The sequence below is a fragment of the Lonchura striata genome, chromosome 6 (assembly GCF_046129695.1).
Source record: "Lonchura striata isolate bLonStr1 chromosome 6, bLonStr1.mat, whole genome shotgun sequence".
Lineage (NCBI taxonomy): Eukaryota > Metazoa > Chordata > Aves > Passeriformes > Estrildidae > Lonchura > Lonchura striata.
The window spans coordinates 35,507,511-35,525,318 of NC_134608.1; the positions used below are offsets into that span (position 1 = coordinate 35,507,511).

The 17,808-nt window shown below is 40.9% G+C and overlaps 1 protein-coding gene across 4 annotated transcripts; it reads left to right on the forward strand.

Annotated features, from left to right (window-relative positions):
- The first annotated feature begins 116 nt into the window (after window positions 1–116).
- On the forward strand, window positions 117–13,871 carry DCAF4 (DDB1 and CUL4 associated factor 4). 4 transcript variants are annotated; one of them, XM_021533584.2, is made up of 14 exons: window positions 117–227; window positions 418–531; window positions 2,127–2,224; window positions 3,794–3,951; window positions 5,268–5,350; window positions 5,964–6,066; window positions 6,861–7,004; window positions 7,672–7,721; window positions 8,993–9,072; window positions 10,631–10,726; window positions 10,854–10,951; window positions 11,633–11,809; window positions 12,422–12,536; window positions 13,474–13,871. In XM_021533584.2, the coding sequence occupies exons 2-14, from the start codon at window positions 425–427 to the stop codon at window positions 13,665–13,667; spliced, it is 1,503 nt and encodes a 500-aa protein (XP_021389259.2). In that variant the 5' UTR covers window positions 117–227; window positions 418–424; the 3' UTR covers window positions 13,668–13,871. The 4 variants fall into 4 exon arrangements, with proteins under 4 accessions (XP_021389259.2, XP_021389257.2, XP_021389258.2 ...); XM_077784129.1 differs by having other exon boundaries at window positions 128–146; XM_021533582.2 differs by having other exon boundaries at window positions 120–531.
- The last annotated feature ends 3,937 nt before the right edge of the window (window positions 13,872–17,808 follow it).

A 17,808-nucleotide genomic window follows, 5' to 3' on the forward strand; every position in this document is an offset into this window, starting at 1 on the left:
GCGCCGGCCAGCCCTCCTGCGGTTGGGCGGGAGAGCTGTCCGTCAAGTGGCGGGACGGCTGAGCACCAATGAGAGGCGCCCCTGGCGGCGTGGGCGGGGGTCTGGCGACAGCGCGGGCGCGGCGGGCCCGGCGCGGGCCCGGCGCGGTGAGGGACGGGCGGGCCCGGCGCGGTGGCGTGGCCGTGACTGTCCTTCTGCCTCTGGGGTTTTGGCCTCAGCGCTGCGGGGTGAGCCGCGGAGCTGGTCCGGGACTAGTGGGGAAGTCCATAGGCATAGGGGAGCCGCTGTGTTGCGGGCGGCCGGCCGTTCGGCCGGCCTGGTCGTTACAGGTTGAAACTGTTTGAAGAGAGGTCGCATTAAGAGACTTGTCCTGACTGCTGAGCTTCCAGGCAAGCATGCGTGTATGTTTGCTTTAAGAGTAAAAATGCGGAGAAACCACCGTCGAGGCAAGGAGAGGCGCGGATGGAGCGGTCAGAAGCGCGGCCCCCCCCCGCACTGGCACAGGAGACCCGGTCACAGCAGCGCCCAAAGGCAAGTACGGGCAGCTCGTCTGGGCACGGGCTGAGCCGCTGGGTCTTATGCCGAATTAAGTGTGCAGAGTGGTGACTTTCTAGAATTGAGAAGGTTGCCGCCTGAAGATCTAGTAGGCAGTACTTCTGTCGTTCCTGATGGAAGTGGAATTGCGCCGATTTTTGGAAGTTTATTGTGTGTTCACAACTGCACTGATTTTAAACTGAGATGCAGTTCCATGAGCCAGTCCTTTCAGCTGTGTGTTATCCATAAACCCTTCTTCAATATGCAATGATGGTTCAGGGAGGAAAAATATAATTACTTCATTCTACCTGCCTGTTTAGTTTAAGCTTTAGCTTTTTGGTGTAAAATCTGAATGTTTGAAAGCATGGTAAGTAATGTGGTAATACCATACCTAACATGAGGAAAATGAAACAAGGTCTCGGGAATAATCCCCCTGCCTCGAAAACTGATCCTTTCAGAAAACACATTTTATATTTTAGAACTTACACTTGCCTATATTTGAGCTGTTCTTATGGTTGCTTTTTCATTCCCCTCTACTGTCCTTAGTGTCTCTTGCAGGATTTAAAGAGCCTAATGCTTTGCTTTAATATGCTAAAATGTGGGGTTTTTTTGAAAACCTATTATTAGGAAAAGAGACATACTTATGAGTTGCCACACTAGTAGTACTTGTGTAAGAAAACTTAGAAATGCAAACTGGCACTACTTCATTGAGCAGAATTTAAAAAAGTTTTCTTAGAGACCTTTAAAATTAAGTGTTTGGGTTTTATCTGGAGTGTTTTTCTCCTGTTGTGTCATTTAAGTGTTTCAGAGTTGTATAATCAAACCGCAGTAGAGCTGGTATTAGAAATAGAGTTTCTTTGTAGTTTTCTTTTCAATAAACTTTGGTTCTTGCAAAACAGCTTCACCTACTGCTTTTAAGATGACATGTAATACAGCTTGTCTTAAAAAGTGAGAATTGTGCAGGTGATTCAGAAAACATCCTAGTGGAAATTTGCTCATCAGTACTGAATGTCCTCGTGTATATTAGTTCAAAATGAGGAAAGCTGCAGTTAGCCCCTGTAATGTTTATTAGAAAAGCGGAGGCTTTTCTTGGAATTTTCAGTAAACTTGTGTTTATTTTGCATGTTTCTAAACCTTATCAGTTAAATTCTTGTTATGGAGAGAATGGCAAAACATTTTTGACGTGACATCAGTGTTTTCCCTATACAGTCTTGTTTGTGCTGTGAAGACTTGCACGGTTTCAGGAGTGGGCTGTTGGTTTAATGTAGAATTGTCCAGTTAATCTTTTGCTAAAAAAAGTTGGAGGCCCTTGCAGAATCAACAGCAACCTCTAATGTATTAGCAAGTAATTTAAGGTTTTTAGGATGCTGGTATCACTAATGTTCTTGAGAATTTTTTAAGCTTAATATTTGTCATATTTGTCACTGATTTATTTTCATAGTTTAATGTATGGTGATATGCAGAATGTGTGTCAAGAGCACTGCAGAACGGTACTCCATTGATGTCAGTAACAATCTGCTATGTAGTCTCTTTGTGGGAAAGATGGGTGGGGCAGTTGTGAGCCTGTCTTGAAAGCAATGCTATTTTTTTAGTCTGGAGCAAGACGAGACACAGACTTCAGTGAGTGCAGGTCCCAGCAGCAGTGAAGAGCCTTCATCATCCAGTTCAATGCAGAACTCTGTAGCACCAGGTAAGAGATGGTTCTTACAGGTCAAAAGTCAGTTCCTATATGCTGATTGTATGACAAAAGTAGTAGTAGCTGTGTTAATAATCTGGTGTGACAGGAGCCATACAAACAGTAAAGTTTGTGGAGAAAAGTGACATCAGGTAATACAAAAAGATGTAGTAAGTAATGATCTGGAGAACAGAGCCAAATCAATTTCAGGCCCACAAGTGCTTCTCATTTTTGAAAACTTGTGTGCTTAGCCAAGCTGATATAAACTGAAAAAATGCAATTCTGTTTTTCCCTCCAGAAAGGCTTTAGGAAGAAAATTAACTACTAAGGAAGCAAATAAAATAAGAGAGCATATAAAAAAATTATAGCTCGTGTTCAGTTACTCAGTCTTTTGAAAGGCGTTACAATCCACCACTTTGTGGTGTGTCTCTTGTGTGATGTGTCTCTTTATGCCTTCAGTGTACTTTGTAGTCTCTAATAAATAGACTCTGGCTAAATATTGTTCATTTGCAGCAAATGATGAAGTAGCAGTGCTGTTGAGAAAAATGTCCTGTTTACGTTCTGGTTTCCTGACTCATTAAACAATGCTAGCAAAAACTAGCCAGTGGGAACTTACATGTCTGTACAACAGGAGAGTCCTGGAACAACACAGAGTTTAAAGAGATTGTTTATGTATATCACTGTTTTGTGTTGTAAGCATGCTAGGAGATGTATCCTGCAAGACATTTATTCCTGTGTAGTTACTGTGTAACTGCTAAATGTAGTGTGCTTTTATAAGCTTTACTGATTCATTGACTAACTTCTTTTTTTTACTGACCTGAAAAAGTCTTGGTCACTTGTGGCTGAGCTGAATGGTAATCAGCTGCAAAAAGAGGATACTTAAAATGAAATTTCTGGTAGTAAATAAAGTTTAAAATAAAAACTCTTGAAATGAAATGTTAAGAATTGCCTCTGAATAAATTTCTTTCTCTTGAGACAATCAGAAATGTATTCTAAATCTATCATAGTATTTTATTTGTCTGCCTCTGCATTCACACAGACAGTGAAGCACTAAAACTGAATGCTTCTCATCCCAGTTTATCTTTGGAAGGAGTCAAATGTACTCTTGATTTTATCTGAATCTCTCCTGTGTGCTGAGGAAAAAATGTCTAGTTCTGGGAAGTGAATCACTTTGAATTTTTTTGATACCACATTGTCATTTTTTTTGCTGTCCTACCAAGTGTTTTAATTAAGAATGTCCCCTCGTTATTTATTTATGAAGAAAGACCATTTTTGTTCTGCAACAAAACCTTTCTTTTGTGCTTTTCTGATTGGTCTGAATTTCCTCTTGGTCAGTGGTATATCCCTTCTGTAGTTGTATAAGAGCAGTGCATTGGAATACTATAAATATAACCTTGTTTTTTATCCTGTAAGTTGCTCATCTGTTCCTACTCAGTGTATCATGCTTGGAACTTGTTGGGAGCTAGAGCTTTGGGTCTCACAACTCTCACATTCACATGAAGACACGGAATATCAAGGAGCAATAAACAAACTTAGTTATGCATCTGATTTTGCACTTCTTCTCCCCTATGTCTCCCCCTGGAGAACTGCCAGGATTTTATTATGACCCAGAAAAGAACCGCTATTTTCGCCTACTGCCTGGACATAATAACCACAACCCCCTCACGAAGGACAGCATTCAGAACAAGGCGATGGAGTACAAAAGACTGAGACTCTTAGAAGAGGAAGAAAAACAGAATCAGGTATGTTTGGAAAAAGATTGCAACTAAGCTTTATTGTACTCTGGCCCCCGACAGGTTATAAACTTAAGTCTTCAAGTTCTGATGATTCAATTTCTTTTTCTGCTAATAATAAAGTCCTTGAAGCCTTTTGTTTGGCTCTTCCACACAGGAATGAAGTCGAGTCATTACAAACAAAGAAATCTATAAAGACACAAGAACTGTGCTCGGAATTGCAATTGTCTGACAGTTACACTTGGGTCAGGATATTGGATGCCAGGTTTCGAGTTCCTGCCTTGAATTGGCAAAATGCGGTCTTGATTTAAAAGTTTTTCACTTTTTTAATAAATTTATTAATCAAATTCCTGGACCTTGAAGAAACAATATTAATCATAGTTGGTAGGAAACTTTTTCTTGAAGAACTTTTTTGGACAGCTAAAATCAAGCCAAGTCTTACGTTTATGTCTGGAAAGCCTGTGTGATTTTTTTTCATAAAGTGTTACAGTGAAATGAATGTTGATGCTGCATATTTGTAATGTGGGGAAAATATCTAACAAGGATGCTTTTTCATTACCTGAAAAACATGTCTTAAAACTTTACAAATAACAGCTCAGCTTACATGCTGTCATTTGGAAGAAGTCAGTAGTGTTCTTTTTCTTAAGCAGTGAAGTTCTCCAACCAGCTCTTTAGCCTTCGGTGTAAAGAACATTTTGAAACACTCAAACACTTGCTTTGTCTGAGCATTATCAAAAAGATTTCTTACTCCATAATTCTGCTAAATACTCTATCCCTTGGTCTCCTCAGAAGGTGTTTGCATTAAATTCTAAAAGGTTTGTGAATCATGGAATGGAATAATATAATGACTTGGGTTGGAAAAAACCTTAAAGATCATCTAGTTCCAACCCCAGGGCTGTGAGGCGAATTGAAATGGAATGGAAAAGCAGTTTAGTACAACAGTAAGACTGCACGTTTAATATCAGTCTTGTGATAGATTTTGCTGTGTAAGAAGAACTTGAGGTGTTGTAATGAAACCAGAAGGTGACTTTACACCTCCAGGTGCTACTGTTGATTATGTAGAGTGAAGACAGTGGCTATTGGGGTTTTATATTTTTTCTTCAGCTTCTGTATTCACAGAAGCACTCCACATCTCACAGGAGTATATTCTTGTCTGCCTACTGTAGTAAATCAGGAAGATGGTGCTAGAATGTGTTTTATATGTTCTGAAAATTTTAATGTGTGTAGGCTAGAGGAAAAAGCTACCTAAACATCAAAGACCACAGCAGTGTTTGAATCTTAAACAAGTAAATAACTGAGTACAGTTCCACGTTACTCTGTTCCAGAAAACAACAAGGGCTGGACTGAACTCATCTGTGCTGTTACAGAAAAGGCAGCTGGGTTCACTCAGCTCCACAACTTATTGCAGGTACAGTGATTTGTTTTGTCTTCTCTTTGCAGTGCCAAGTTCTGCTGTTAGTGCAACTGTTTCTGTCAGGTTTTCTTGCTTTCTTACTGTTCCATTGGGATGAGGAAGACCATATTAAAGTCAGGAAAAAGGTTATATTCTGTAATAATCAGATTACTAAAATGATGAGAATTCAAATTAGGAAGTTTTTTCCCAATTTTACTTCAAAATAAGTTCATTTTATGTATAGATATGCTGTTTTGCCACATTGTACTTTATGAGTATAGCACAGCTTTTTTAGGATAAGTGCCTTTCAATGGACATGACCATTCCCTTGCCCCCATCAGAATGGCAGAAGGCAAGTTAAGTTAGTGATTTGCTGTGTTGCTGTTCGGGCTACTAAAGATGTGCTGGAGTTCAAAATAGTGGGATAAAATTCCATGCATGTGGCAGATGCACATGTTTCATGGGTTATGCAAGTTAAATTTCAGCATGCTAGTTATTCAGGCATTTTCTCTTCAGTGATTGAGAAGCATTCTATATCCTGGCCAGAATTTGTTTCATATGCATTAAATTTAGGCTTACCTGAATTCTCCTCTCTTCAACCCCCTCACCCTCCTACCTGCTTTTACAGGCTAGTCCATGAACTAAAAGTGAACTGCATGCAGAGGAGGAAGATAGAAATTCACAGTCCAGATTCCTCAGTTGCTGGAACCAACAATTTTAAAATCATTGTGGTATGTTATGAGAAATTATAAGTCTTTAAGATAAAGAGAGCCTGTCTTCAGTGAAAATTCAGGCTCTTGTAATTAAATCACACAGATCAAATGTAGATTTAAAGATGAGTTATTCCTTCTCTGTCAGTTCTTAAAGTCTGTGCTCAGTAACTTTAAACAGTAGTGAGAGGCTGTTCCTACAAAGAAAAATTTTAAAAAAAGTTGGATATGAAAGCATTTTTTGTTGGTTGTTTTTGGTTGTTGTTTTTTTTTTTTTAATCTGATCAACATGTTCTTTTGGAAGTAAGTAGGAGTGGATCATTATTGTGAGGTTGGGAGGAGGAGTGGAGAAAATCAAGAGAAAGAAGAAAAAGAAAATGAAAGAGGAGAATTTTGGGAGTGGCAAAGCCTCTGGTTCAGAGAATCTAAGTAAACATCAGTAATTTCACTTTACATTTCATGATCTTTCATAGACTATATAGGAAACTCTCCAGGACCAGCTCCTGGCCTTGTAAACAGAGCACTGCATAGATAGCTGAAGCCAGAAGGGACTCAGAAACAGTGTAAGTGTATAGAATTGTTAACATTGGAAAGATTTATTGTTAGCCAAGGACTGAATCCTTTCTTATCCCTGTTTTTTCTCTGTATGCATTTAAAAAGAGATGACCACTGATTTTATAGTTGAATGGAAAGCAGATGGTGTTAAAGGGATCAGAATTAATGTGTTGTTTCACTTTAGACTTAAATGCACCTCCCTCAAGCTGTTTTTCCTGTAAGTTTCCAGTAAGTGTGACCAGTAAGCTTTTATTTTACAGGCAGATGTTGCTTGTGAACGAATATTCACTGTGAACGATGTAGAGCATGGAGGATGTAAATACGGCATCATCAATCTCAGCGGTTTGGGGAAGGAGTCTCTCACTGTGGAGATGTATGACAACCTCTACTTCACAAACCGCAAAGTACTATTTTCTGTTCCTCCTTCCTTTGGCGGTTGCATTCTCAGAACACTGTTCTTGGGACACTCAGGTGGAAGTGCGTGAGGGCTGGGGAAGGGGCTAGGAGAAGAGAACAGAAGAATCTGGAAATGTGAAACTTGGGTAGACACAGAACCACAATAAGCCTGTCCTGAAAGCGCTTGGTACCAGTGATAATTGTCAGGAATGTTATGAAGTACCAGCTTCCAAGGATAGTGATTACTTGTAGCTGGCAAAACTGAAGTTCGGCTATTAAAACTACTAAGATTTGCATGCTTCTTTCTTAAAAATAACTTTGGGAAACTGTTTCTCCTGTGTTTATCCTTAAAGTTTACCCTTAAACTGTTTATCCTCCTTTAAATATGAGGCATATTTAAAACAGGTTTTCATGATCTCTTCATGTTCAGGTTCTTTCAGGGATGGTCTCTTGAAAAATAAGATGTGCTTGGTACCTTAGTCTGTCTTTGGTCAGACTTCTTAATGCTGTCCTGTTATGAGTGTGAAGCTGAAATGCTTGTGTCCCATTACTGCGTTATTTAGTGGGCTGAGGAGTTGTGCCCAGTGCCTAATTTTACATCATTTTTGCATGGAAATAATTTTTCCTTAATTGAATTACAGATCACAAATAAAGTATGTGTTCTTCTCTCTTAAGGTGAACTCTGTGTGCTGGGCATCACTGACTCATCCAGATTCTCATGTTTTATATCCTTTTAAAAAATCAAAATTGCCATTCAGGTTTCACAAGTCTGCATCATGCTTCACAGAAAAACTAACTTTAAGGAATACCTCTCCTGTAGTTCCCCCAGAAGATGAGTTTTCTGGAAATCAGTGTAAGTAAAGAAAATCAAAATATGTTGAAATAACTGAGGCAGATGTATGGTTCTGTTACAGATAAATGTAGAATTGTTCTCATGGTAATGGTAAATGGAAGACCATGTTTTCTGCCATGGAGAATTCCTACTTCATTCATAGTGAATATAAATGCCATATCCAAAATTATCTGATGTTTAGAAATTGGCTGAGGCAGAAGAACAAGAGCAGAGGGTTAAGGCAACAACCTTTTTTCTGAAGTGAACCTCTTTGAAAGTGCAATAGTTTGTTATGTGTTTAAAAATATCCCCATATTAGTAGGGGTGAGAGGAGAATGGGAGCAATTCAGTAGCATCACCTGCAACTTCCAGAGCATGTTCTGCAGGAGTGACTCAAAAAGGGAAGTTGATGATATAGTAGAGGAAGCAGTAATGAACAGTGCAGAGCCCAGAAAAGTGTGGGAGAAAAAAACTGAATTTTGACACAGGAGATGGCAGACAACAGGTGTGTTATAAAGTGCCAAAAGAAATTACATAGAAAATTATGGAACAGCCTGTGTGAAAAGCCAGGCAATTCCAGACCAACCCATCAGGGGCAGGAGCTCTCCAGGTGTGCACACAGCTGGGGACGTGTTCAGGATCACTTGGTTTGGTGGGTTCATGCTTTCCCCTGGTTGAGTTACAGATTTGCCCCACTGAACTTGAAATGCAGCTTTGAAATTCTATTTGTACCTGGTACAGTCTTCATAAAATATTTAAATGTAATCAAAGTGACTTTTTCTTGCCTCCCATTTTTCCAATTTACCTCCATGAAAAACAGATCTATATTAATGCAGTGTCATCAACATGAAAAAGTGAGAAGAATGATCTATGTAGGCCATGCTTATTTTTTATTTTCCCTATCACTAGTAATATACAAAGTATTGTCATATCTTTCTGGTAGTGAAAATACACAAACAAGAATCTGAGTTCTTTCTAGCTCATTCCTATGAAAGAAGTGAAGTGTCACAGCTTAATTGTAAACTGTAAAGCACATCAAAGGTCTCGAGGAAAAGTGTTGCAAGCTGTAGCTGTGTCAGGGTATCTTGCTTTTCCCATTTGTAAGTATTAGGCAGTCGGTTCTATTTTAGGGAGAAATCAGTTTTCCTTAACTCACCTCAGCAAGCTGTGTCTCATGGGAATTGCAGAAACACCAGGCTGTGCCAGTCTGCTTCCAGCATCGTTGTTCAGCAGCACTAACCCAGGTAGGGTGTTTCTGTTGGATTTTTGTCTCCAAGTTTTGGTAGCAATTATAGTATAAAAAGAGCACAAATGAAAGGTTACTTTAGCATTCTTTTTCAGTAGTTGGCGAGTCTCTTGTATTCCTAAGAGTAAGACTAAAACAGCTGAAGAAGTGCAATACAGCTTAATTAACAAGCACTATTCAAAGCCGTAGTTTATTTTTATCTGCTGCAATACTTGACTTTGGCAGGAGAACACCTCACTTGTAAAGTAAACACTTGAGATTTTTCATGAGTAGCTTGGCCTGTAATTAATATGCGGAAGCTGCACACAGCAAGTACTCACATTTCTTTATAGAATGTCCAGAGTCACTGCAGAGTCCCTTCTCATAGCAGCTGCTCAGGTATGCTCAGCACATAAATCAGAGGTGGAAAGCTGGTAAATATCTCAGCCCATAGCTCCTTGTACAAGCTCCAGTTGTATGGAAACCTGACTGACTGGGAGAGTACTATGTCTTAAGTCTACCTATAGCTGATCTTTCTTGTTGGATGTTCTTGGGAGCAGGACTTAATTAATTGGAACTTTTTAATAGATGTTAGAACCATATGTCTTCCAGTCACAGAGTGCAGTGCTCTAATCTGGCTTCCATTCAGACATGATCAGTTAAATTTATCAGGGGAAATCTGTGATAGATAAGAGTAATGCACTAATTTTAAGTTTTTAATGTCTTACTATATATGCAGCCATTAAAAAAAATTTACATAGAGTTAGCATGAGCTTGAATAAAGAGTCACTGAGGGTGGATGGCTACTAGGCCAGCATACCCAGTTGCTCTGTGAAAGCTTTTCAGCCCTTCACCATAATTAGCTGCTGTGAGTTCCACCAAAGTGCTTTTGTCTAATATATCCTACTGACTGTTTAGGTATTTCCAAATTTGATTTCCTTCACTCTCCTAAGAGGTGGTTTGTGGAAGCCTTGCTGAATAGATGCTGGGAGAAAAGTAGAACTTAGCCTGTCTAAAACTGTGTTACCCATCCATTCTTGTTCACCTCTGCTACCTGGCATGTATATGTATGATGCGCTATGAAGTGAAAACTGACAATGTAGTCTGCTAATTGGCATAAATTCCATGCAGGGGCTACATGAGTAAGAGTCAAATCTTGGGGTTTATTACTTAATCTTTTTTTTTTTTTAATAAGCAGGCATAGAACTTACAGGTTAGGTTTTGGCTAATCTACAGTTTATAAAGTAAATGTTTTTTATTTCTAGCCCACTCATCATTGAAAAATGGCTTACTTAGTGCTATAAGGCATCTTATTCTGCCATGGTGAGCCCTCTGACTACTGAATAAATTTCACAGTCTCTCAATATCATCTATTTACATAGACTGTAGGAGTCCCACTTACAGTCATGAACTTCCATTTCTGTTTCCTGTCTCTTGAGTAGCAAAAAGATGCTAATTGGGTAACACTTTCTCTGCTTCAGATTGAAATGTTAAAAGAAATGCAGCTAGAACCTTTCTGAGTTACCATCCTGTCCTAACATTTTATGAAGACCTCATGTGTTGCTCCTGTCTTCTAGGAGATCGACCTGGAATGCTGTGCAGTTTCAAGATATCCACTGCCTGGTCCTGCGCTTGGTGCCTGAATCCCCAAGCAGACAATTGCTTTAGCACAGGTGATCTATACCAAGAGAGCTGACAAGGCTAACAACCCCCTCTTGTCTCAGTGGCAAAGACTTCTTCCATTCATCTCCCAGCTGCTACACAAATTACAGCTAAACTAATGGCATCTGTCTTCCTTAGGCCTGACACGACGAGTTCTTGTGACCAATGTAGTGACAGGGCATCGTCAGACCTTTGGAACCAGTAGTGATGTGCTGGCACAGCAGTTTGCCACACAGGTAGGGAGAGCCAGACACCATTTTTTCAGAGCGCTTCCCCAGTGCTGGGCTCTTCATGCTGCTTGGGGCGGGACTCCTCATGCTGTACATAAGGTTGTGATGACAGCTGCTGCTGAGTGGCTGATCCATAGCAGAGCTGATGTGGTCTGATGCTTGAACACAATTGAATAGCAACAAAAATATTACCTGATTTCAAACTGTGACAACAGGGGCAATTTTTGATAAGATTAAGGAGGTTAAAGGACAAGGAACTACAAAAAGCATAGTAATAACATGTAAAATTGTTTTGGCTTTGGCAAATAACCTCATTCTAGTAACACTCAGTATATTGCCTCCACCAAGAAGGAGAAAGTCACAATAAAATTGTTCATGAAGAATTAGTATGGTAAAAGAGGAATATGAGAATTCCAGTTTCTGTTTTGCTGTTATGTTAGACTGAGTTCCTGCTGACCTAGGCAAACTTTTACAGCTAAAGTAAATAGCTGAGGTTTGAATGGAACTTAAGAATTTGCTGAGAAATGCTGCAGTGTGTAATTAAAATTCTGCTTCTTAATGCATCTGCTAAAATAATTTGACAACTGCACTGTAGAGCTCAAAAGCATGACACAGGCTATGTCTGTGTAACTTGTAAGATCCTTGCAGATGTTACACAGTATGCTTCTTTCTCTGGGATTCTCCCAGACCCCAGTGCTGTACAATGGCTGTCGTTCGGGTGAGATTTTCAGCATTGATGTGCGCCAACGTAACCGCAAGGGGCAGAGCTGGAAAGCAATTCGTCTCTTCCATGGCTCAGCAGTTACATCTATTCACCTTATGGAGGCTGAACATTATCTGATGGCAGCAGATATGGCTGGAAAGGTATGGTTTTGTTGTGTTTAGATATTCTGTTCCTTTTAGCATCTTGGAATTTACAGGTACTTATCCCATTCCCGGGGCAGATGTATGTAGTATGGAACTGGGTGGTAGTTCCCTTTACGGGTCTTCTTCCCAGAGACCGATATTTATCACAGAATGGGCTGGGTTGGATGGAAACTTAAAAGATCATCTGGTTCCAGCCCCCTGTCATAGGCAGGGACACCTTCCACTAGACTTTCATCCAACCTGACCTTGAACACTTCCAGGGATGGGGCATCCACAACTTCTCTGGGCAGCTTGTTTTAGTCACTCACCACCTTCACATTAAAGAGCTTCCTAATATGTAATCTGAACCTACCCTTCTCAGTTTAAAGCCATTCCCCCTTGTCCTATCACTACATACCCTTATATTTTGACCCTCTCTAGCTCTCCTGTAGCCTCTTAATGAGGAGGCTGCTTTTGCAGGCTGGATTCTCTCAGCCTGTCTCCATAGGAGAGGTCCTCTAGCCCTCCGATCATCTTCATGGCCCTCCTCTGGACATGGCTCCAGCACATTCAACCTTTGGGTGCTCTCTGTTTTAATATATCCTCTCAAACAATTCCTTCAACTTGCAGATAAAACTGTGGGACCTGAGAACAGCAAAGTCTGTGAAACAGTACAAAGGTCACCATAATGAATATGCTCTTCTCCCTTTGCATGTAAATGAGGAGGAAGGACTTCTTATAGCAGGTGGGTTGACTTTTTCCCCCTTCTATTTGTGTAGTGTATGGTAGTGATTTTCTTATGCGTGAGGGGTGTTTCTTAGGTACAGCTGTTAGCAGCTGTACAGCTGTTAATTCTTTAAAATTCATTTAAAAATTTAGCCTTAAACATACTGTAATATACTATGAAGATTATGTTATGGATACATACCTACTGTAATCAATCCTGTGAGGTGCTTAATAGCTTAATCTGCTGTGTCCTGTAAAAGTCCACAATATGTCTCCTTTCCACAGTATGTCTCAAGAGTAGAGCAGAAAACATTTGGTATTAAAATTCAGGGAAACAACATGTAAACAGGAGACTTGGTGATACCTTTATCTAGAGACTGCATCTCTTTAGTTGGTGCTTAAGTGGAGAATGTGGTGATGGACTGAAACATTGGCATGTGAGAGCCTGACTCCTTGTAAATTATTTATACAACTTTGATTCATTTTGAATACTCCAGTTGCACTCAGATTTTTGTACTATTATATTTTGGGTGGAGGCAGGAAAAGTAGCAGTAGATGAAACAAAACCCATGTAGTGTAGCCAAGTTTCATAAAGGCACTGTAAAGACAGTGACTTCCTTTACTTGGCTATGTCAGTAAGTGGTGGAATAATAAGAATTTTTAATGTGACTGAATTTTTCTCCCTTTTTTTGGCTTAGGAGCTTGATAAAGGGAACAGCATTCTAAATACTGATTTATTGTACCTTTAATTACCTAATAAGAAATGCACATTTTTCCCACTCTAGTAGTATTCAGTGTAAAACTTTTGTTTTGTAAAGTATGGATAAGCACTTTGTCTCTTGTGAATGTAAAAATATTCAGGGTTTTCACCATAGACCTTCTGCTTCTGTGGTGATAATCTTGCAGAACCATGTAAAGTCCTTTTTGTGTAATGTTGAATTTTGTTTTCCTCCCAGTTGGTCAGGATTGTTACACCCGAATCTGGAGTCTCCAAGATACTCATCTGCTTAGAACCATCCCTTCTCCTCACCCATCATCCAAAGATGCCATTCCTAGTGTGGTGTTTTCTTCAAGACTTGGGGGTAGCCGAGGAGTTCCTGGCTTACTCATGGCTGTCAAACAGGATCTCTACCACTTCTCCTATAATTGACATATTCTCCTCAGACCTGGTCTACAAAGCTGCCAATCAATATGTGACTTCAGAATCTTTACACCAGTCACCAAGCTGTTGAGTCATTATGTGCTGCTGTTGCATCTTCTTTGCTCATCTAATTGTGAACCTCTTTCAGCAGTTCAGCAAATCTTTCTGTATACATACATTTCAGACCTCTTGTAAATAAAAGCTGTACACCGATTAAGTGTAGGCAAGATTCAATCTCTCCGAAATCTAGCTTAACCCCACCAAGCAGGTAACTTTAAGAGCTGCTGTTGTGCTATCTGAATGTGCTGTCAAAAAGCTGCTCTAGCTTGATTCTAGTTTGGTCACTTAACCTTTAGCTGTGGTCACAACTGCCTCAAGAAGCAGCCTGGCCCAGCACAGTGAAGCAGCTGATGTTGAAAAGCTGAACATTTTAAGTGTTCTGGGGCTTTGTTTGGATTAGCTTTGGTGGGGGCTCCTGCAACTGCCACTGCGGCACCTTGGAAGCAGTTGGTTGGAAGCAACCATGCTCCACTGTTGGAAACAGTGTGGAACAACTGTTTTCCTCACCCCTGCTGTCAGTACTTTTTGCTGGGTCATACTAAACTTTGTGCCTTTCAGATGGTGGTAGTGTGCAACTGCCCTGCCACGATCCCCTGGAGAAAGCAGCAGGCCTGGAGTAAAGCCCTGTTTCTGGTCCAGTAGCAAAGCTGAATGCCCTTGTTAATTTTATTGATCTTTCCTAACCAAGTCCACACCCCTAATATGCAGTTTGGTCAGCAGTCTGGAAGGGTGGGCTTGCTTATGCAGCTGTAGCAGGACAGGAGACCAGTTGTATAGACCACATCTTTGTGATTTGCAATCATCTGTGCAAAGTCAGTATAACAAAGGTACAAGTGGGCTGCTCTCTGCTGCAAAGTTGTAGTACCAGCTCACAGTAACTGGATGATACCATATATGTATTTGAGAACAATTACCATCCAATAGAGCCTCTTCACTTCCTGCCTGGTAACCAGTCTGGGTTGGACGAGACCATCCTGCTCTCAGCATCTGTAGGAAGCACTGACCAGATCAGCAACCTATGAAAAGGTAAAGGCCCATGAACTAGGATGGGCTTTACAGGAAAGACACAATTCTTACTAAAGGAGTGCCAGAACCATTTTTTCATCCTGGGATCTGCTTAGAGCATTCAGGTGCACAGTTTTGTCATCAGAGATGCTACTTCCCCTGGGGTCCTGCCAGCTCAGCAAGTGGGCATACAGTGACATGCTGCATAGCACGTTAAGAGGGCTCAGTGAGATGGCCCTGGCAGAGAGCAAGGCTGGGACTCTGCATTCCCAGTGCCTTCTGCCAGCAGGCTCTCGCACAGAGATGAGTGTTGCTGCTCTCTACAGGTGTGGCCTCTCCGGCAGTTCCTAGTGCAGCACTCTAACCTGGGTCTGTGTCCTCACTGGAAAGGGCTGCAACAGTGCTGAGCATCCTAGGCAGGAAGGGGCTTTCAAGTCCCACATCAAGCAATCCTCTTTCTGCCTTCAAAGTAGGCTCCCACCAGCACCCTCTTAGCTGAAAAACTGTTTTATGCCTATCTCATTTCTTAACAGATACTATTACTGCTTTTGGCCAGAGCAACATATTTATGGAGGGATTGTACTGTGCCACCTTCATTCTAAGGGACCATCAGCTTTGTTTAACCTCACACTGGTGCATGTGTTTTTTACTCCTCTTGAACAGGAGTATTTGTATTTTAAAAAATGGGTTAGTAAAACTGTTCAACCAGTCACAAAATGTTTTTCCCCAGAGGAGGGAGTGAGCTGCAGCATAAACACAGTGCTCTTAACAGGGATAAGGCAGTCAGGGTTGTGGCATGAGCACCACAAGAGTTCATTGGGGACTTGGTGGTACAGCCAGTTCATCCCTTTGCATCCCTGCTAGTGGCCTGAGCTCACTGAACAAACTTCATGAGGGTGTCTATGGTTTCTGAAAGGAAGCCTCAGAAGTGCCCTGCAATGCAAGACACTCTGCAGGGAGATTCCCTCTACAAGTCCCATGAAAACCTTAGTAGAGCCTGTAGGCTTTTGTTTCTTTCCAATGCATTCCTCTCTGCTTCCATTTTGCAAGTGGCTTTGGATATAAGAGGGAATTATTCAAATACAGGTACCAGAAAGGGTAGGCCCTAGTAAAAACCCTTTCTGACCTGCAGGGCTCCACAGCATTCAGGCCTAAGCAAGATGCTTGCTGTTCCAAGAGACTGTGTTCTCAGGAGCACTTCTTGCTCACCAACACACCAATGTTGTGTGGTGACCTAACCTTTCTTTGTATTTCATTTGCCCATAAATCTATACAGAAGACAATAGAGCAGAAGAACTCTCCTCTTGGGAGCAGTGTCAAAACTTAACAGTGTGGATATATTCTGTCAGAAATAGCTGCTGCAAGGGTAGTCAAGATTAATCCCAGCAAATACTCAAAGTAGTGTCTTCCCACATTGAGTGTACATTCAAAACCCCCAAATCTTTCTTCTATCCCATTAACAGCTAACTTGTGTTTCTCCATGGGTAGACTGAGCTGCCAATTCCTTACAACCATGGTTCCCCTCATACCTCTGGCTTTAGTGTTCCTGTGAAGAGCCTTCTTCCTCACAAAGAAACAGAGTGGGTGCTGCTCACAGCATAAATTTTGTGCTGCCCCTTCTTTCCAGACAGTGTTTATGGGACCAGGGCGTCTCCTGCTCTCATAAATGGTAAGCCTTGTGGGCTCTTCCCATCCCTCTACTACCCTCTGAAAACCAAGGGACCTAATTCCCCATTGCTTTGCTTTTCAATTTGAGAAAAAACTCCACAATTTGTCTTGTTATGTTAATTTTGATATTTTCTGTTGCATGCACAATGATAAATGCACACAGCAAAACTTCCAAAAGCATTTGCATTGCCTTAGTTAATAATGCATACTGCAACTAAGCAGTGTAAGAACTAAGAAGTGTAGTTAACCCCATCCCACTGCAAAGTCCTAATATTACATCTGATAATCAATTCAATTGCAACATACTTTATATTGATCTTCTTGCTAGTAAACATGTGGTTCAAACATTTTCAAGTAGTAACCTACAAAGATCATGAAATTCCTTAAAGTAGAATTAATTCCAAAATTTAAATTAGAATTTAGACTCTTTCAGTGCTTTTAACTCCAGTAATTTCTGTTCTGCAAGAACAGGACCATGCAACAATTATGCCCAGTTACCGTGGGAAACACAAACTAAGAATTGTGGTTGAAAAGCATCTTACATAACTGAAGATAGTTTCATTTCTATGTTCCTTTGAGGGAAAATTCATACAACAAAAGAAAGTAACTTCCTTTCTGTTGTTTCCAGGAACCAAGTGCACACACGTCCCTTGCAAACTCATTCACTCAAGTAGTGCTTTTGCAGGCTTAATTGGAAGTGTTGCCTGCAAAAGCACTAAAATAAGGAAAGGGCAAGCAGGGCAAGAAGAGAGGCAATTTGGCTTCAGTGACAAACAGCAAGCAGTTTACAGGCAGCAGCTAAAGTATATTAAATCATGTCTTTCATTATACATCAACAGTGGGGGCCTAAGGCAGTTTAAAAAGAAATGCAACACTCTTCCTGTCTGCTGCAGTATCAAAACATTGTATTTCTTTGCCTCTGCTTCTCTGCAAGGACTGAACTAGCAGGAAACTTCAGAAAGGCCAGCTCTGTGCTCCAAGCCAGGTTGCAGCATCCCTTGTCCAGCAGACACCATTTCCTTGCTCCCACTGGTTCCCTGAAGCATGGCACAGCACAGCCTACCTGGCTCTCCTCACTGGCCAACCTGTCAGTGCCTCCCATCAACACCACTCACTCAGAAGCCGCAGTCTCACCCTTGCTCTGTTCCATGTCCCCTGCTGCTATCATCATCTCTTAACCATGATTAATAAGGCTCTTTACACATAAACCCCTTTAGGTGACATAAGACCTAAAGACATAACAGGCAGAAAAACTTCAATTTTAACTTGAAATTTCTAAAGTAGGGAGGAGATTTGCTTCTGGGTGTTCTGTGGTGGTGTTGGTCACATCTTTTCTGTTGGACCCAATTTACTGCAGTACATGCATGCAAGGTCATTTCTCATCTATTATCCTGATTGATACTGAAACTAAGAGATT